Below are 21,672 nucleotides of genomic sequence, written 5' to 3' on the forward strand. Positions count from 1 at the left end.
CAAACTTTTCTTTTTTGTCAGCTTTTATCAGTGTGTTATGTTAAATCATGTTGACCAGGAGAAGAGCTCTCAAACACAAGTGCAAGTCCTACCATAGGAGGAAACCACCACTTTACTAATCTTTTTATTACATATTGATTAATTTCAAATATGTTCATTCTCCTAGATTTTAAACCAAGGTTTCTATAAGGTAATTTGATTATTTGTTGTTGTCAATATCATCATAGCACTTACGATATTCTAACAAGGTCTCACTGTCGCCACTGTCATGGCGAAGTAAAGTCACAGCAGATAAAGACGGGAGGGCAGGGGAGCTCATGTTGTGTGGAAAAGAGCGGGGGGGTGGGGGTGGGGGGGGCAGAAGGCTGGAAAGGCAGAGTTACTGTATTTGACAGGTGGTAGAGGAGGTTGCCTGGCAGCACATGCAGGTAGGGTTGACTGATTTGGGTGGGATCAAATCCAGGTCCTCGTCGTCGGGGATTTCGTCAAGGCGGTAGCCATCTTTCAGCAGCTGAATGTTCAAATCTTGATTGATTTGCTGAAAAATGAGAGGACACAGAGAGAGGTCAGTGAGTTACAGCATCATTTACTAACCCTTGGGTTGCAGATCGCCGGGCTGCAGAGCTTTTTGCAAAAGCTGGAATGTGCAAAAAGTAATGAAGACCAAACATGTAACTTTATGTGCTGATTCCCTTCCTGTCACACAACGAATTACTAAAATCATGTGACTCTAGTGAAAAAATAGTGGTGGACAGGAGTTTACATCCACCCATCATGGGCGTGAAGGTCATGGTAAGAAAGAGTGACCTTTATCCTTTAGATCCAGATGTACAGCTGACTCCTGTCCTGTCGAGGTGGCTCTTCTATGTGGCTGTTTGGTTTGTCTAATGTAGAAGACTGAGAACTCCTCATTACACTGCATAGTATACACTACGTTGTTTAGTTTGTGTTTGGGAGAGTTGTCCTTGGGACAAACCATTATGATGATGATGATCCTAATTCGAGGAGGCCAATGTTCACATTTTGGACAGAGAAGACAGCTGGTTTGAAAGAGGATAAAAGATGGCCTCATCTATGTGCACTGTGAATGATCATCTTTGAACAGAGGGGGTGCCTTATGACACCAGCTGTCTGCCACCTACAATCCAGTTTTGAGATCTGTTCCCAGATGCCTTAACGCCCACTCACATCTTGCATCAGGTGATCTCAATGGTTCAAATGATAGGGTGAAGCAAGATCTCACAATCGTTGCACCCAAAACCTCTCCTGATAATGACCCACACCCTTTTCACATCTTGGCTCATGTGATGAGGCACATGATCAATAGTGGGCCAATGACCCTCTTAAGGGACAACTCCCACTCCCACTTCCACAAGCTCCTTAGAGTTCTTTTGGAGTCATTTACATTTCTGGTTTGCTGGCACAGATCCGGCTTTTAAGCATAGTCAAAAGATTTTCGAACAGACTGGGGTTGGGGCTTTGGGAATACCATTGCAGAAACTTAATGTTAACCTGCTTTTTCCACTCTAAATTCAGTTTTGATGCGTTTGGGATCATTGTCTTTTTGGAAAACCCAGTGTGTGTTTAATTTTCAACTGCATAGCTTTTGATTTGCAGTGAAGTTTAAGAAAATGGAAGTTGTTTTCCATTATTTCACTTCATGCAATATACCAGTTTCTCTGACAGCAAAACAGCCCCGGAGCATGATGCTACCACCACCATGCTTGACAGCTGGTACAGTGTTCTTAGGTTTGAAAGCCTGAATCTACAATCTACAGTTCTTCTTAGATTTTCGCTGAGTTCTTTGGAAATCTGAGTATTGATCAGTCCAGTGACTGCTGTTAAACAAAACCTGTTTAGGATGGCAAACAGAAACTACCATTTGTAGTCAATATATGCTGTATTCCACCCTGGAAAAGTTTATAGAAATATATGGGCTCAAATTGTGGTCATAAATATTTTGTACTTGTAAATCAGTTTTGTATGTGTAAAAAGAATTTGTGTGTGCATAAAAAAGATTTGCATGTGGACATAGACAAAAAACACTTGTGAAACTCTGCACTCAGGTTTCAACTTACAAGTACGGATTTTGACCCTATTTTTCTTCCTTTCAGCTGATTGGTCAATGTCAGGTCAATCACAAATTTAACTATCGAATCAGAGAACAGATGGGTTTGGCTGTCGGAGGGGCACTTTTTTGAACTGCAGGTCCTTGAAGGGTAATACAGTTTGAATCTTTTTTACGCACACACAAATCCTAATTTACCAGTACAAAATATTTATGACCACAATTTGAGCCCATAAAAATACCATGACATGATGAGTAGATGCAAACATCTAGTAGTAGGCTCATCTAATCTGTGTTTTTATTTATTTATTTTGTTGAAGTAGCTGTTTAATGTTTGACAGTCTCAGACAGCTTATTGAGATAGTGTACTTCTTCGCTTTACTGCAGAAAATTAGGTGAGAGGATTAGTGCCACTCTCGTATGTATAAGAAAAACTTAACTCAAGTTAGCAGGCAGGTATTTTAATTTATCATAAAGGAGAGATATTTGTGAGAGCAGCTACAGGCTTAGCAGAAAGGTAACAAAATCTACACCTCAAAAGTTTAATAATCGGCATGTTTTATCTAGTTTGTATGATGTACTGAATGACCCAACCTTTAAAACCATTCTTATATGTGCTCAGGTTATCTAATTCCTCTGAGTGTCCACTGATTACCAGCAAAAGGTCCATTATTTCCTAAAATGTTTAAACATTTTAGGAGTTTCTTTGCAAAAAGCAGGAAAAGCGTGTGTTTGTGTTTTAATTGTTTTAATTTGGTCCTTAAAACACTCCTCAGGACATCATTTGTGCAAACTGCATGGTTGGGAACATACGAGTTGGAGGAAAGTAAAATTCCAAAGCACACAGGAGGACAGGTAGGGAAAAGAAAAGAGAAAAATAGATATGTTTATATAAATCACTGGTAAATCAAAATCTGATTATACTAATGCAATAAAACATTAACATTAACAACAAACATTAGGACTGTCTATGCTCGTGATTTAGACTGGCTAAAAGTTCGAGTGGTAACCATGGCAAAGTGAGATTGGGCACTTTCACAGATGGCTGGAAGCATCATCACTTGGAGCGTGATAACTACTGTTCCTGCTGTGATTTTTTTAAATAACCAAAATAATTCCTTTGTTTGCACAAAAAGTGTGCAGTCATTTTATCTATATGCTGTTCTGCACTCTATCAACAATAAGCACAACAAACAACCTCTGTTCGGCCTGCAGTGGAAACAGTAACTGTATATGTACTTGTTACACCCAGGTTAGCTGGAACTAAGAGAGCAAATAACTGCTTTAAAGTATGTAACGTGCATTAGCTATTCATTTCTGACAGCATGTTGGAATTAGGATCTGACACTGTAAAACTCACCCTACAAAACCCACAAGCTTAGACTCGTCACAGACAGGTTATAAATATGAGGATGCGTCTGCGATTTGCACTTATAGTGGCAGCAGCGTTACAAACAAGATTTGCAGGAGCAGACTTGCAGATATCACATTTCATTTGTATCCAGCTTTGTGTCTAATACACATTTGTCTGCAGATATATCTGCAGTGTAATCATGCGCTTGCAGGGAGTGTACATGCCCACAGAATTGCCATGGATAGTTTTAACACTGGCTTGTAAAACCCTAACACTTAGCCTCTTAATAATTATGGAAGATGGGGGGAAATATGAGAGTAAATACAAGGGGGTGGGATCCACTGATATTTGCTGAAGCACAAGCTCTTACCTCGGCTGAAGAGTATCCCGACGAGGAGTATCTAGACATGTCAAAGTCATCGTCACTGAAACAGAAAAACACAGGATACTATATTAATATCATTAATGTTTGCTTATGTGCTTCTCAGAAAGAAAGATGTTTGTGTGTCCACCTGTCTGTATCTAGGGCCACCAAAGGCTTCTCATCCGGGCTCTGGTCTAAAGACGAATAGCCTTTATTGGGAACTACCAACCTGCATTGAGGGGAAAAGAGAGAGAGTTGAGATCAGGCGCAGAGGAGGAAAAAACAGTTTCACAAGCTGTAAGAAGTGAGCAAAAACAGGACTGGCAGAGATGTTGAAATAAATGAAAAGTAGGCCTGGAGGCAGCGTCACAGCTGAATCACTGGAACAACAGAAGCGTGAAAGCAGTATAATGTCTAACTTCAGACATCTTACAAACCCTACATCAGTACGACTCTTTTTTTGTACAGCCTTAAAACACATTTTTGTTTCCACACATGGCACATTTAGAAAGAACAAAATAAGCTTAATTTCTACATTTGAAATACTGTCACACCTAAGCATCTTTATTTGTATTTTTCTGTGGCTTCACTTCAGGCTGGATCATTACAATTGTTACAGTACTCCTATACTTAAAGCTACTACAGTTACACAATTACACCACATGAATCTCTTTCAACACGTAAATTGCACTGTATGAGGTTTGCTGTGAGAAACTTCTAATTACTGAGATTTTGTTTATCAATAACAACCAGCCAACAGAAGTCTTTCTCATAATTTCTCAACTGACCCCACGATGAGACTGCTTGCATCTTACCGTGTTCTGGCCATGACATTGTTCTTCTTGGGCTGCTGGTTGACTGGACTACCTACAGCGTTGCCGTTCTTCAGCGAGCCCTTCCTAGCCAGCTCTCTCTGTTTCTCTGTGTAAGGAACACAGAAGCAGGCAAAGGCATAAAGGTTGAGCTTTGAACAATAAATGATCTGTATAAGAGTGACGGAATAAGTTTAACTAGTAAACTACAGTAAGGTAAAGTAATACTTGAGTTAAATGTTGCAAATATGCACAAATATGCACGCATGTTCATGTTTACTTTATTTAGGCACACTTATGAGAATCAGGTGTGATGACCTGATTTAGTTGAATTCTATATTAAGTCAATCTTTACTTTAAGAAGACTGAGATGGCATTTCTTACTTAAGAAGACAACGTTTTGGTAAGCTGTGCAGCAGAGTAACAGACGTGTCTATCTTGCGTGCTGCACAATATCGTTTATTATTTAGTAAATATTGATATCTATGACTAGCTAGTTTATTGTGATGGTGCTTTGTTTTCTCTATTATTATGTTGCTCTTTGTTGTTTGCTGTCTCCTCTGTTTGTTTTTTTTGTTTGTTTGTTTTTTTTTTTTTCTCCATACAGGTGACCCAGGAGTTCTTTTTTTTTTTTTTCTCTCTCTCTCTTCCCCCCCCTTCTCACCGTCTCTTCTCCCCTTTGGTTTTCTTTCTTTCTCTCCCCCTCTTTCTCTCATTCATTCCCCCTGTCCTATTTATTAAAAAAAAAAAAAAAAAATGACAAAGGATGAACTGAAGCTCTGCCATCACGTAATGTCGCATACTGCTGTTTCTGATGTCATTTAAAAAAAAAAAAAAGAGTAACAGACGTGACTTCAGGGCAGATCAGTTTCTGCTCACTGGAGAGATTTGCTTCAATGATCAGCTGACCAAAGAGTGCTGATTGTTGCTGTGTGAGCTTAGAGAACTGTTAAATTTGTTTAACATATTACAATTCAAAGGCCTAGAAGTAAAACGTATTCAGAAACTTTGCATGTGACATCAAAAACTAGAACCTTCCCCTTTCGGCATCAGCTACTGCTGAACTAAAATCTAAAAACATTTGAATGTCAATGTATTTTCTTAACCACTTATAGGCTGGGGTTGTAGGCGAGGCTGATGCCTATCTCAGCTGACAACGAGAACAAGAGTACACCCCGGAGAGTTGCAAGCTCCTCACAGGGCTAATACAAAGAGACAAACAACTCTGCACACTAACAACTTCACCTACTGCCAATTTAGCTTCACCATTTGATCCATGCAGTCACTGGGAGAACCTGCAAACTCCACACAGAGAGGCCTGGCTCACCAGCATTTTTCAAACCTGACCCTTCTTGCTGTGAGGAATCTGCACCAAATACGTTTTGACATGACATATAGATGTAGATTGTATTTTTGTTTTGCTTGTTTCTTTATCTCAAGGTCACAAAAGCAAAGTGATGAATTTAACAAACATGCACACCTAATGAAATCAACATAGCTGCCAAGGTAGTTTTTATAACAATGTTTAATTGGACGCAGGACCAAGAAACGGCGAGAGAGAGAAGATAGTGGTAACGTATACATAACTGTAGCTGTACAGCCTAAAAAAAGAGCGTTGACTAACAGAGTAGCTCACTAATTCTTAGATATTATTGACTCTGAGTAAACATACAGTAGCAAACAGTAAAAATAAAAAAACATTAAAAACTATGTGCTCCTGCTCGCCACTGGACTCTGTCCAAGGTGCTGAAATGAATCTTTAAGAACTGTGGCTTTCTATAAAGACGGCATGAGAGGGGCCAGAGAGGCTGTTATTCCCTGCCTTGAAGACAATCACATTGGGTTTTGGGAACATGCAATTGGCCTTTTGTTAAAAATAATAGACTAAAAGATTAGTGGACAGATTCTAAACATAATCAGCAGATTCGTGAATAAAGACAATAATCTGTAGCTGCGGCCCTATTACAGTAGTAACCGCATTAGTTTTTACTTAGCAAGGCATCAAGAATAATCATAGAGGCCAATGTGCCATTAATTAAAATGCCTCAGCACAGCTATACAGTATCTATGCTGTTTCCTTTACGATCTGTGTCTACAGACTACGCACCATTTTGTGTTTGACAGTCAATCAAACAACACTCCAACAACCACAGATGGACAGACAGACATTTAGCCTGCAGTTAAAACTGTATCTCTCACCTATTTTCATCTGCAAAGGTGAAGGCTTGTAGTTTATAGTGACAGGCTCCCCCTCTCTGGTGTCTGAGTCAGCCTCTGAAGCTGTGGACGAGGCAGGGTCCTGGACACAAGGAAGTGCAGAGATGTGTTTTACTGAGGCAGCGATGAATAATGAATGTCGTTTTGTAATGCAGAGTAATACCCACCATAGCTAAGCAACGGGAATAAATGGTAATAAACACAGATCTGTGATTTGTGCCAGCAGTCTTAAAATAAATGTGCATCTTACAACTAGAGAGCAAAGGCAAGAGGGATGAAAGGCTTTATAAACAACAACAAATGAGGAACGGTGGGGACTTCTGGTGTGGGGGCACCTGGAGACAGCAGGTCAGGTTGCTTTAGTCTAGTCTGGTTCCCCAGCGGCCCCGGCGGCGGGCAGCAGAGGCCGCCCTGCAGGCTGCAGTAACCCCGGGCCCCGCTACAGGCCACGGAGCGCTCCGTTAAACCGTTTACACTGAGATTTGTATGTAAAGGCGAACCTTTAATGGCACGTACAAACATATACAAGGATAAGGAGCCCCCTGCTAATCCCGTCAAAGTGACGCAAGTGGCGTCGATACCAGAGTAACTTGCTGCATGGATGCTGAGGATGCAGCAGCAGCAGTGCTGGGATGGGATGCTTGTTTTCGCCAGACATGACGGATGCTGCGCAGCAGACCGGACGCTGTTTGCGTTATGCCGAGCGACAAAAACAAACAAACAAACAAACAAACAAAACACAACAAAGCTTGTTTGTGAGCAAAATCCACGTCCCCTCGTGTATTCCGCCGTCGTTTATTCGATTTCACTCCGTGGAAGCAGCCGGGAAACTTGATGGAGAACGTTCTAATGGCAGCCCGCATCGAGCAGCATTACACATGGCAGGTGATGCGATTGTCGGGGTCTCAGTCTATGAATGGCAAGGCCTCAAACACTACACAAGTATGCGCGGTTGTAATGCCATTTTTAATTAAACAAGGCAAACAGATCAAGCGCCGCCGGTCATTTCCAGACTGGTCTAGACTTACCAGCGGCTGCATCTCAGCCTGCATCTCCGCCTCCTGTACAGCACTCGGCACTTGAAATCTGTCTATTTCTTCCATCATTTTGGCAACGCGCCTCTTCCCTCCCTTCTCCTCCAAAGTGAACGATGGTAGCGGATCCTTTCGACGAGTTATCGCCGAGATCGTAAGTGATCTCCGATTTCTAATAATATTTGTAGTTTTCCGGTGGAGAACTACATCCCAGCAGGCAGTATGTCGGCGATGGTGTGACCAGTTGGATGACGGTGACTCCACCACCCACTTCCGGGTCTGGCATCCCAAAATAGGGTACGGGGACCCAAGAGGGCCTTCCAAAGAGTATGGTCCCCAACAAAGTGTGCAGTTGGAGGATTATGTGAATGACTCGTTACACAGTATATGAGTATTTCCCCTTTTCTTGTTATTCACTCGATATTTGCCATGTATAGACCTGCTCAGGCACAATCTCTAAAGAATTATTTAAGTTTAAATATTAGTACATTTGCTCTTTAATAACTTTAATAACTAATAAATTACTTTAATAATTCTTCTGAATCACTATTTCAGTATTAAAATATTCCAATTTTTCATTGAGTAAATTATTGGAGAACCTACATAAATGAACTAAAATGTATATTAAGAAATAATAAGCTGTCATTCCTGTTGGACAACATTTCCCACCCCATGCAGGAGACTCACAGCACAGAGCAGCTTCTTCAGTGGCAGGTTGCAGCACCCACGATGTGGGACAGAGAGATTTCACAGGGCTTTCCTTCCAGCTGCTGTCAGACTCTGCAGATGATCACACAGGTGCAGACAGACACACACGCACATCCCATACAGAATTGTAACTGTCTCCCTGATGTGCAGTATTACCAAGTGCAATTTTTTCCTACTATAACAGAGCATTTTATTCTATTTTGTACAGTATTTTATTCTATTGTATATAGTATTTATTAGTATTTAAATAGTATTAGTATTTACTCGTGTTTTATAGTATGTTATTCTGTTTTATCGTACCCTATTCTATTGTGTTTTTCTTAACTTTTACTGCTTTTAAACTTGTACTTTGTGCCGTGACCAAAACCAAAAAATTTCCTACGTGTGAGACTAATAAAGTCTTATCTTATCTTATTTTATCTTATAAAATTATAAAATAATGGAAGCACCAAGTGTCAGCTTGATGGTTTTGTCAATATAGAGAAAAATCAGTGGGAGGTTGTGTCCTATAAAAAACACTGTGTCCCAAATGCAGTGATTCAAAACTAGTAGCTCGCTGCTAAGTGTGATTTTTCATATACTAAAAAGCAAACATGTGGCAGAGCACTGCTTCATTTAAATGGAAGTGGAGTTGGATGGCACTATGAACGGTAAAGAGGTTATCATGCAAGAGGAAAACAAAATCAGAAAGTTATAATAGCTGCCTTGTTTTCCTAAATAAGGAGGCTTGTGTTCATTAACAGAAAAGCAATGATCAGGAGACAACTAGACAGTGGTCTTTTGGAGTGTTTTGGATATGTTTCCCTTTCAAAGGTAAAGAAATTACTGGAGCTCTAAAAAACAAACAAGCAAACAAACAAACAAAAACTATGAACATATGGGGAAAAGTTCTTTGTCTTCGTAAAATACAAAAACAACTTTGATATAATGATGGAAAGAACTGTTCAGAGTGAACTCATGTCTTGCATGTCATTATTATTTACCCACTTGCTGAGCATGACATGTGCAGATATGAAAGGGAATTCTGTGTACTAAAAATTAGACAAAAGCATCACATTTCACTGGATGATGGATCAGTAATAAACATATCGATACAAGAAACAGTCAAAGCTACCAAAGAGCTTTTGATGTTTAAAAAGGTAAAATATGTTTTAAATGACTGCAGCAAACATCTGATTTCATTCTCACTGAGTTGCATTTCACTTACTGGGCACCAGTCTATAGCCAGTGGGACCACAAAATAAGTAAAAAGAAGCATGTCTGTACAAAGCAGATGGTTATCTCCAGTTACATCTGTAAGTGTTTAGACAAAGATTTTTTTTCTTTGTGTAATTTTGTCTCTCTACAACACCACAGTGGATTTTAAATCAAATAATCAATGCATGATTAAAGTGCAGATTTTCTCATTTTTAAAAGGTATTCCATTGAGTGTTTAGGAATTACAGCAGATTAATACATAGTAAACATGATTGTTTGTGAGTCTCACTGCCTGCAGTTATGTCTACAGTAACGGAAAAGAATGTGCTATTGAAATAAGATCAGGTCATTGGGCTGGCTATTGTATCATATTTCTTTGCCTTGAGTAACTCTTGTGTTTGCAGTATGCTTTAGCTCATTATCTATTAACCCAACCCTGGTTTCTAAATCCTTTTTCTACTCATGTGAATGTCTCTTGATTGTAGATCTCACCTCCTTAGGAGTGTTTCTGACTTGGTTAGATGTTGCAAAGGGGTTTTTCTTAACCAAGCAAAGATTTCGCAAGGTCTGTGGTCTTTCAGACCTTTTGGTGTTGCTGAGTATTCCTTCTTTTGAGGACTGTAGCAGATTGTTTTTGCTGTCTCTCTTATAGATTTATTTGGTTTAGTCAGTCATGATGGCCTCTTTCACCTGCACTGACATCTTTTTGGAGTTGTTAAGAGTTCAAGTGAAAAGTTCAGTAGGGGAGAGTGAGGTAAGATGAGCCACTTTTTACTCATGTTGCCCTGGATGTGAGAAAAAAATGACACAGAAATAGAATGATAACATATTCCTTTATTTCAGGATGTCTCCTTTCAAATGTAATGATCAGAATCTATGTCTGATGACGCTGCCCAAAATAATGACCTATTAAAAAAAAATGCTCCTTTGGCTCAACTTGCCCCAGATTAGGGGTAAATTGAACCTAGTCAGTGGGTAAACTGAGCCATCTTGGGGCAAACTGACCATGTAGTTTTTAAAATGTAAAACTGATCATATTGTGAAAACAAACCATTTTAACAGTTGTAAACCTGTGAGAACAAACCTGGAAACTGGTGGTTTCTAAACAAACCACCAGTTCAAAACCATTTATTCAAAAGAACTATTCAATATTCCAATGATCAAGGTTGCAGGGGAATATGAACTGTTGCTCCCTCCTTGCAGTTCCTCCAGCCTGTTGAGGTTGAGGTAGCTTCTTCAGCACATCCTTGCGTGGGAAAGATGCCTCATCATTTTCCTTGAACACAAACGTGGGTTTCTTACTGCTAGTGATCCCTCGGATTCTTCTGAGAAATCTGGCACTCACTTCGTTGTCTGCAAACCTGTCAACCAGGCCAATGTAATGGTGGCTCCTGGATTCTGTTACCTATCGATCACTTTAGCCAGATTGTCAAAGAACTCCCCAACTGTAGTCTTATTGAAGGCTGTAGCTCTTCCCAAAGATGTTGCCTCAGGCATACGACAAGAGAGATGGTGGCGTGCCAAAAAATTCTTGAACCATTCTTTACCTAAAAAATGTAATGGTAAAGTAGTAAACTACACAAAATACATTAGTCTGTGCCAACCTACTGAAATGTTGTTGCTTGCACTTCCTACCGGCTAAACCTTTCTCTGTCCAGTTGCTGGGAGTAGGAATGTTGTTTCTGCCTGCCAATTCTAATGCCAGTTCACGGCATTTCTTTGGGGAAATGCCATGGAACTGCTCTGCAAGCTTCTTGATATGCTCTGCTAGCTCCTTCTCCACCTCCTCAGAGAAGACTCTCTTTGCTGAAGCTGTTCCACTATAGCCAACCGATTTGACCTCCTGTGTGTCCTTCTTTTTAATATATCTCCTGAGGGTTGACCTGTCAATTTGTCTTTCTTTAGCCACTGATCTTATGGACTTTCCTCCCTTGACTTCACTCGCTGCCCTTTCAATCTCCTCCAGGGGTGTTGAGCCCCAGCTGGTCTTCCGTCTGTAGGTCCTTGGCATGATATCTTTTCTATAATAGTTAACATATGACAAATACAACAAAAGGGTTCAGTATACTGAACTAAAATACTATTTAATAAGTCAGAGCCTTAAATAAATTTCAGTGCCTTATGGTGGGGTAGGTTGAACCATTGGATCAATTTACCCCATAGCCTTTGGCTCACTTTGCCCCATAGCCACCACTTTGAAAAAAACGGGCTAGCTTAGCAATTTAGGCTAATCTTTAGAAAACTTCTTCAGATGATATTATATTTTAGAAACCCACCAACATGTATAATATATCATTTTAGACACAGATACATTTGTTTTAATATTACAGTCAATTTACCTGATATGCAGAAATTTTACTTTGACAAGCAGAAAACATTTTTTTGTGTAATACAGACTTACCCCTTCTCCAATGTGCTCCTCTTTAATATAGCAGGATGGAAATGATGAGTGCTTCCTGGATTTATGGTCACATAACAAAACATGTACACAGTTACCTAGATACAAGGGGTGGTTCAACTTACCTCACTCTCCCCTACTTGGAATCTACTCTGGATTTTTTATCTACTTACCTGGCCATAAACGTCTTGTCTGTAAATTGTTCCAAGTGCTTCTGAGCCTTTAATGCATAAAAAGGGCTTTTGTTCCTAAACACTTAATGCAATAATTTTGTTGAATCCCTGTACTTAAAGCTAAAAGTCTTCACTTCAAATATATATTGATTTAAAATCCTTGTGGCCATGTATGGAGGCAAAATTACAAAAACTGTACATTGTACATATAATTATGCAAATATCCAAGAAAACCTGACAGTTATATAATTTCACAAAACAAAAAGCAGTGAAATTTAACGAATCACAATTAATCCAGTACAATCTAAGGTATTCTGCTACTTCACTTAAGTACTTTTACTCCAGGCTTCTTGAAATACAAATATAATGAAATTTTAAAGTAGTCTGTAGAGGTAATAGACTTAATAAGTTATTACCTTAACAAATGATCTTGTTAGGGGCTGATACTTTTGATGCTTTAAATACGTTAATTAAAAAACACATATTAAACAGAATCCAAATGCAGAGCCTTTAGTGGGAAGTAATTTTTACATAGCTGCATATTTAATTTGTGGATTAAGGTCTCGTCTATGTGGAACTAACTACAGCTTGAAAATTTAAAACTGTTATTTTGGGTCTTTAAACTGCCAAACTTCTGTCCTTTACCTGTAAAAATCCCTGGCAACAATTCCTTTGCATAGTGTAAGTTGTTAAATTCATTACAAAAATAAATAAGCCTTGTATTTTTAATTAGCATTCTTCCTCTGTGCCTGGATGAGAACAAATAGAAAGAGCATCACGAAACTTTAAAAAGCCTTCGCTGAATGAAACAATCAAATCGCCTTCGTGGAGCCCATAAATTATACATTCTTAGGAAAATAATCTCTGGATAATGATGGCTTGCCAGCAGACCATGCCACTCGTTCTCAGTAAAAGTCACTGACACGTCTGATTGCATATTGTCCTTACCTGGAAATACCAGCAGAGAGCAGCAATAGTATGCTCTGCTGCACAGTAATAGAGAAGGATCGTTGCAGCAATCATCCACTGTACAGTCAAAAGGGGAAGGAAGCCCACATTAAAGGTTAAACCAGCAGGTGGCAGTCTATATCTACAGAAGACAGGGCCACAGGCTACATGGAGGATGAATGACAATGAGATGTGTGCAGGGTCAAGTGGGTTGTAGCATTTTATTCTGATAAATCCAAGCGTTTTGAGGTCCTTCCCAGCTAATCTGCTTATCTGTGTGGCTTTCTTAGTTTGAACAGTATAAGGTGCTATTAATTCCTGAGGCACAAAATGAAAAAGGTATAATTGAAAATTAATGAAAGGATAAAAAAATGTATATATATGATTCTTATTTTTCTTCTTGCTCTTCTGTTCCTCTTGAGCTCACACACACTCACCTCTGTTCCATTGTGTTTGCTGTTTCTTGCATACTGATGCTATGCCCATCAACACCATTATATGAGGTTGTTTCACGCTATAATTAGACCTCTTTTGACAGAGTAAACATTCCTATTGACTAAATTGAACTAAATTGCTACCATTTCAATGTCAGAGCCGCACAGTTGTCAAAGTCTATTTAATGGTTGTATGTCTCTGTGCATTTAATGGTGTTGAGTGACTTTATCAGGGTCCTGGCATGAAGTTCTGATTAGGTGTGAGTCGGAGTTTGTCATGAATTATTCATGCACAAGAACAGTAATACAACACACATGCATACACATCCACACTCGCACTGCTCACTTTACGGCATGGATTCATACTTTCAGCCACCTGAAAGGCTTTATTTGAAGCCGCTAAATTAAATGATAGATTACATAAGATTCTGAGATCTGAAAGAAACTCCACAAAATTTTTGGCCATGCAGCATCCAAATTATAGATTAACATTTGATCCTTTGGCGATTGCTCTGCAGCACACCGAGAGACACGCATTTAGACGTAGCCACTAGCAATGACTCAGTGTGGCCTGATGTGGGTTATGCAACCCCTCCAGCAGTGCAGATGGAGTTGCAGATTACTGGTCCCTCATATATTTATTAGTAATCTCTCTGTCTCTGATATTTGCAGCTATCATTATATAACACCATGTTGAGTTCAGTGACCCTCTTCCTTCTCAGCTACAACTGGAAGATGGAGGGAATTTGCTGCTGTGTGATGCAGCATGGTGAGAGTGATGCAGAGTTCAGTGGCTATCTTCAATCTCAACTCGATGAACTCACAGTAAGCACCAAATCTGAGATTAATGAATCAGTGTAAGTATGACAGTCAGGAGATGGATGACTGGATGGACGATTAGTGAATGCCTTTGCTTATTGATAATAAGCATTGTCAGTTATAGTAGTGAATGCCTTCAATGGTCTTGAAGAGAAAATCACATTTAAAAACATCAGTGCAGTGGTTCAGACACTGTGAGTCAGACTGTGCTGACCTTCATCATCCAAGCAGCTCACTGTGGGGTAGATCGCTGGATCTTTTCTGGGCAGTTTGCCGAACTTTGGCATTTGTCTCGTTAGATGTGAAACAAATAAGGGAAAGCCTGCCAAAGAGACAGCGATAGAGAGGGAAATTGGCAGGCAGATAAATAGGAGTGAAGCAGATAAACACTGCACAGCTGACGAGCGGCTTCAAGTCATCAGCCCATCTGCCTCACATGTGCTATAAACCAATGTATTTACACATGTGCACACATGTAATCGCAGCTTTTGTCTCTCAAGCACGCACACGCTAATCTGACATTTAGTTAATATATAGAGAGATTTTTAATCTCTTCTCAGAAGATCTGAAAAATGCATGACTCTTTTTAATCTTGTTAGTTCTTCGACTTTAAAGAGCCACAAAAACAAAAAAATCAGCAAAAATCAGTGTAAAAGCACCATGACTATAATTATTCCAGTAGAAATTCAGCATCCAGTTTTACATATGTAACAAAAAAGTACTCAGTATGGCATATAGGAAGAATGAACTACATTACTGATACAAAGGATCCTCTAACATCTTTAGTGTGTCTGTTTAATGCTGAAAATGGAAAAGGTGGACTGGCTCATGATTATTTTATATATAGTTGGCTTAATCGACAACAATTTAGCCTATTAAATTTCCTTATGCCCGTTTGTTGTTTCTTCAGTTTACGGTGGAGCAGAAGATTCTAAATATTGCACATAGCATGAGTACAGTATTTTGGTAAGGCAACGTAGTTTTTTTTCTGCTCGTGCCCTTTAGTGTGCTGAAGCCATACGGAGAAAAATAATGACCAAAATATAAGAAACACCATATAATGATGTTAACTGTCACTCAAAGAAAAATGTATCCATAGTAAGCACTCGCAAGTTCCCCAACCCCACGGCCGTTATAATGATGCTGGATTGTGGTTACAAGATAAGAATTACACACTTGTAGTTCACTAACAACAGGATGTGGGTCACTGCTGAGGTCAGTGTGTTCCACATTGATTACTTCAGTGCAGGAGGTTGAAGTCAATTGTTATTTTAATTCAAGCACTAATGTTTAAATAATTTGGAGGGAAAATGATGGTGATACACACTGAAAGGGCAGAGCAACACTGATTGCAGACCACATTAGTTAGAAACAAGAGTAAATGAGTTTATTGTTGATACAAAATAGACTGTCAAGATTGCATGGCATGGAGGACAATAGCATTAATCTGTAAGGCAGCAACAAATGATTAATTTCAAGATCAGCTATTCTTTTGAATGTTGTTTGAGTGATCATTTAGTTCATTACAAAAAAGAAAAAGAAAAAGAAAAAAAGAAGCATATTCAGTACCAAAGATAACTTAATCTCATCGTGTGGCAAACATAAAACAAAGCTGCTTAGTTCACAATGATGCTGAATGATACTGCGATTGCTTTTTTGTCCATGTCTCATTTTCCTTAAGTACCTATCCAGCAGGGATTGCTGGAGCCTACCTCAGCTGTCATAGGGAATCTGGGTACACCCTGAACAGGTCACCAGTTTCACTTTCACACCTTTGGAAAATTTAGAATGAACCAAATGTTGGTGTATTTGGAAGCCAAGCAAAGCTGTGACACTCAGTTCAAGGGCAATCACATGAAATATAAAAATCTTCACATATAAGAAGCTGCATTATAATTTGAATTTATATGATTCAGAAATATTCCAGAATTTAGCCACTAATAATCAATCCAGCAAGTGTAACAGCATCAGCATTATCATTTGTACAAGTATCCTCTTTAAAGTAAGTAGAACACAAAAGACAAAATCATATATGTATTAAGTTAACCTGAGATCCTAAACTACAAAATGAAAGCATTAAAACACAGAGCCCTCTCAATAGTTGAAACAAAATCTATTGTGTGCATACATATATGCATATACGTTTTGTCATTTTGCCAGTCAGTCTGTTGGCTCTTATCTCTCTTCCATCCGCAACATAATCTTTATATCACACAGTTAACAGCTGGAGAACATCCACTACAATAAACACACTGCTCACTCCTGTTCTGTAAGTCGTGTCATTTCCGATGATGGCTGCTTATAAACATTTTGGAGAAACCCACAGAATGAAAGCGAGGCACACCAGGACACGAGTAACGCATTTTACTGTTACATTTAATCCCGTGGGAGTTGGATCAGTGGAAGCAGAGACTTGTGTGTCAAACAGGGAGACTATCAAACAGGGCCCTCGAGCTTTCTTTTCTGTCAACAACACATCAAAGGATCCCCTTTCCTATCCTTCCCTTGCACTTCATCAATCCCCACCAAATATAAACCAAACTTTATCTCTGTCTGTCTTGACTGACACACATCCTCCAGCTACACCTTTATTCCTGTCGTGTTTCTGCCGCTCTGTTGCTGGCATCATCAGTGTGCAGCTATGGGGAAAAAAATATCCCAGCTGCTGTTGCTTTTTCTCTTTACTACTAAAAATGTGATTTTATGTCTTCGTGCCTCTCGACCAACGTTGTCACCTCAGTTCCTCTCTCCCAGTTAACTTTGCTGTTCGTCCTCCACATCCGCTCTGTGGCTTCAGATGGAGGGTTGAAAAGGAACAGAGCAGAGGAGGAGATCATGGTGAATCTGTGCCGAGCAAAACCAAACTGACTGACAGATGGACAGTCCCCACGATGCACAGCAGAGATAAGAGGATTGGGCCCGCTTGTTGTTGTTGGTCTTGCCACAACTCTTAATGCAGTTAGCTTACTCTGAGCTTCACTCACTGGCACAGTCAAGATGCAGAGATGTAAACAGTGATTTATGTAACACAAAAGGAGATACAGACGGAATGTAACGGCATGCATATATGATGTCCAGCTCCATTAGAGTTCATACCTATGGGTCTCGATTAGGCTGCAGTCAGCATATACTTCTGTTCATCCTTCTTCTGCTCCAGCTTTGCTGCAAAAGCAGGCACTTTCTCTTGGTGTGAAGGTACTTTGCAGGCCTTGTAGAGGATGACAAACAGGATGACGATGAGAAAGCCTACCACAGAGTTGCAAACAATGGCCACGATGCTCCATATAGACAGGCCATTTCTCAGTTCATGCTCCATGGTAGGTGGGACAGTGGTCTCCAAGATCCTGGTGGTCAGCCTGAGGTCTGTTAGATACCCCAGCTCCACAGATTATCCCTGAAAAGAAAGGAAATGCATAACATGAACACGGTCAATCCATATTTCATACACTTTTGCCAGTACACACTCAAGCTGCGACACACTTGGCTGCAGTTAACCTGCCTATCATATGAGCATGCTGCTTCCATGAACGAGGTCAGCTCAGTACAGATTATTTCCTCTGACAACTTAGACTGTAGGCCAAGGTGCTTCATTCCTGCAGGTGTTATATATGGAACAACCTACATATGTATCAAACAGGCTTTTTTTTATGTTGAAAGTGTTGTTTCAATGTTAAATAAGGGATCTTACAGAATATTTTCATAAAGATACACAATGGAGTATTATTATTATTTCTTAGTGCTACTAATGTGAAGGAAAAGTGTCAGACAGATGCAGAGAAAAAGCATTGTAGGACCACTGTTAAATTTGAATAATCAGTGTGTAACAGGAGGGCATTACGGGACAAGAAACTCTCTTTGTGTGTCACAACATCCTTTTTTTATCAGTTTCCTTTATACTGGCAGAGAGCAAAGAGGTTATTAAGCTGATAAAGAAGGTGCGGGTAAGCACTTTTTCTTGCTGAATTATTGTGGATGAGTTTTAGCATTGATGTGTTTTCAGGAGGAATATGTGGGAATATAGTTGCCAGTTTTGTGGCTGATATTAAATGGGTCACTGAGGTGTACTGGTGTGTGTGTGAGAGAGAGAGAGACTGACAGAGTGAAAGGGGGGGAAAGAGAAGCCAGTTCAAGCATGAGATGGAGGGTGTGAATATTTTCCCTCTCAGAGTTTAACAGATAAAAACTTGAGCTCATCTCCCCACTTCTATACCTCTCTCCCTTCCCTCTAATGCATTTCTAATGAGACCACATATTTCCTCTTCTCCCCAACTGAGGGCAATACCACAACAGTCCAAGCCTACTGTTGAGAACTCATTTCAAAGTTATCCTTCCCTTTATAGGCATTTTATGACCAAGCCAAATAAAGATGGATAGCTACAAGATACAGTAGATGACAGTGATATATTTGATCTTCTTTCCAACACACAAAGCTGGTTTCACTTTGCACCAGATGGGTCCCTCTCAGGATGCTGGTGGGGCTACTGTGGGGAAAATTATCCTCATAATGACTAACTGGGACAACTGTCAATAAAACTGCCTGCACAGTTTTTCAGGATATTTCCAAAACAACCCGAGGAAGTAGGGCTGTGCGATATGTCCCATATGTCTCATATCCCGATATAAGAATTCTATTGTCTGATAATGATATAAATCACAAAAATGTAACATTTTCTGTAAATTCTGTGAATCTCGGGCAGCTCGTCTTGCGGGAAGTGTTTCCAGCTGCGCGTCATGTACCTGGAGTCGAGTGTTTTAACCGATGCATGAAACTACACATTTTTAGACATAAGTTGTAACAGCCGCCGTTTTCTTTGTGAGCATTTAATACACGGCGTGCTGCGGGGAAAAGCCTGTTCTAACGTTTGAGTCTAAGGTTTATTTTTTAGCACCTGGCGGCTCTTTTTTTACTTCTCATCCGTAAACAATCTACTCTTTCACGTGATTCAGTTTATTTTGAAAAGTCTCAACAGGATCTTGAGCTTTATTGTGAAAGGTTTATGTGGAACATAAACAAGCGGACACGCGATGGTGTTACCTAGTTGTTGCTAAACACAACGCATAAAAACAGGCGCTTGTCTGTCTGTAGTGTGGTTATATTAAATATAAGAGAAAGAGAGAACTTTAAGAAATTAATATAGCCACTACAGTGACCATAAAAACGATGAAAAAAAATATTGCTGTAAACAGTTTATTTTGTGACACCATGAAACAAACGATAGCATAAAATGAAACAATAGACGTTTTTATATCGTCACCCGATATATATCGTTATATCGAACAGCCCTACGAGGAAGGGTTTCTTTTTTCCCACAACAGTCACACTAAGTGTGACTACTGGGTTTACATTTCCAATCAGAGCCAAAGCGAGGAATTTGTAGGTTATTAGATAGCAGTGGAATGTGATGGGGAAGAGTCTGCATGTGTCTACTAGAGAGGGGGGGAAATCAAATGAGTGTAAGCAATATATTAGATCAGAGCACTGCATGCTTATGTTAATTTCAGACAATCACTGGTGCATATAACAAGAGGAGTCATGTTGTTATTCATTATCACTAATATAACACATTTTCATAACTCATACTTCCCAGAGAAGGTAATTGTGGTCCACGTCTTACTAAATACAAGGGTAATTTGTTCTCATTAAAAAGATGAATACATTTTAATAGCAATGCTGGAAGAAAGCAAAGGCATTCAAAAATAAAAGAAATACATCTGAAAGTATTGACAGGCTGTGACCTTCGGGTCCTTAAATGACACTGCAATGCAAAGAGCCATCAGTAGGCTTTAGAAACACTTCTAAACAACACAAATTGTTGCTGCATCCTCACGTGAAAGTTGAAACTTTGACACATGAAAAGAAAAAACAATATAAACTAGGTTAAAATTTAGCTGACTTCTCTAGGTGCGAGCTCATTTTGGATTGACTGAGGCAAAGTGGAAAACTGTCCTCTGGTCGGCCAATCAAAACTTTAGAATTCTTGAAAAAAATACACATTGAGCTCCAGGCTGAATCACTCAGCTTACTTTCATCATACAGCTCAAAAGCCAGAGATTGTGAGACGATGAGGCTGCATTAGTGCACATGGTTTGGGTAACTTGGCCATCTGTAAGCCCCATTCACTTTTAAATACACAGCTTTTGGAGCAGCACATTTTGCCATTCAAGCTTTCTTGGGAAAGCATTGCTTATTTCAGCGAGACAGTCCCAAACCACATTCTGCATGTTGTACAGCAGGGGATGAGCTCTACTGCCCAAGAGTCTTGGTGCTAAGCTAGTGTTACAGAGTATAGCATGGTGGAAAAGGATGGAGAGAATCCCCACTAAGCTTTTGGGTTGGCATTTCTTTAGATTTTGTTTTGTATTAATTGCATGCTTTGGTGTTTTTTGTGTTTGATGTGAGGTGTGGGCCACACCCATGTGGGAGTGGAGATTCTACTCTAGTCCAGCTGCCAGCTATTTGGAGTTGAATACAGGGAGCAGCTGATTGGGGAGGATTGGAGCCCTTCTCTATAAAGGGGAGAGGAAACAGGAAGTAGGGGTTGTTGTTGTTGTTTTTTTTTTTGTAGGACACTGGTGAAGCAGGGAAGCTTCGAAGATCCAGGATGAAGTGTGCACATTTTAATGGAAAAGATTTTTAACCTGGCCTGGTTTTGCTTTTAAAATAAACTGAGGATGTTGGAGGGAGGACTCATTCTTATTGGGATGTGAGTGGATGTGCTGGAAGGCAGGAAAACAAACACTGGACTGGAGACTCTCTGTGCCCCTGACAAGGAAACTGGACCAGTTTTGGGGAAGTTCCAGCTCCCAGGATGTGATGTGGAGACCCAGCCTCGAACGAAGTCAGGCCTGAAAAGGTGGGTGGCAAGCCTTTTTGAGGAAGCTGCAGGATTGATACGTTTTGGCTGCTTGTTCTTCCAAGTGACCACCTTTCCTCTGTTTGTAACCAGGCTAACAACCCTGACCGCGGTGGCTTTGGGCCTTGGATTCCTGGCCAGAGTTGTGTCTTCAGCCAGTAGTTTTACCCGGAGAAAGAACAAATAAATCTTGTGTAACCCATTACAGTGTGCGTGTGGTGGTTCGTTACTGGTCAATATTAGAGCTACTACTTTCTTGTACGGAGGCCATTTTGGGCCTTACGTAACATTA

The 21,672-nt window shown here is 39.9% G+C and overlaps 1 protein-coding gene across 1 annotated transcript; it reads right to left on the reverse strand.

Annotated features, from left to right (window-relative positions):
* Positions 1-379: 379 nt before the first annotated feature.
* On the reverse strand, positions 380-7,921 carry fam219ab (family with sequence similarity 219 member Ab). Its single transcript, XM_085368114.1, has 6 exons — positions 7,844-7,921; positions 6,798-6,897; positions 4,602-4,707; positions 3,935-4,015; positions 3,793-3,847; positions 380-538 (listed from the first exon to the last, which is right to left on the reverse strand). The coding sequence occupies exons 1-6, from the start codon at positions 7,919-7,921 to the stop codon at positions 380-382; spliced, it is 579 nt and encodes a 192-aa protein (XP_085224240.1).
* Between the last annotated feature and the right edge of the window lie 13,751 nt (positions 7,922-21,672).

Source organism: Diplotaxodon limnothrissa, linkage group LG12 (assembly GCF_057381915.1).
Source record: "Diplotaxodon limnothrissa isolate DT_005_m linkage group LG12, D_limnothrissa_male_GT1.1, whole genome shotgun sequence".
Classification (NCBI taxonomy): domain Eukaryota; kingdom Metazoa; phylum Chordata; class Actinopteri; order Cichliformes; family Cichlidae; genus Diplotaxodon; species Diplotaxodon limnothrissa.

What these genes read in the sequence shown, in the direction of transcription:
- fam219ab (XM_085368114.1), bottom strand. Translation starts at nt 7,921, where the DNA reads ATGATGGAAGAAATAGACAGATTTCAAGTGCCGAGTGCTGTACAGGAG. An exon ending in AGGCTGAGATGCAGCCGCTG is followed by an intron (nt 6,898 to 7,843) that starts GTAAGTCTAGAC and finishes CCTTGTGTCCAG; the next exon opens with GACCCTGCCTCGTCCACAGC. An exon ending in ACCTTTGCAGATGAAAATAG is followed by an intron (nt 4,708 to 6,797) that starts GTGAGAGATACA and finishes TTCCTTACACAG; the next exon opens with AGAAACAGAGAGAGCTGGCT.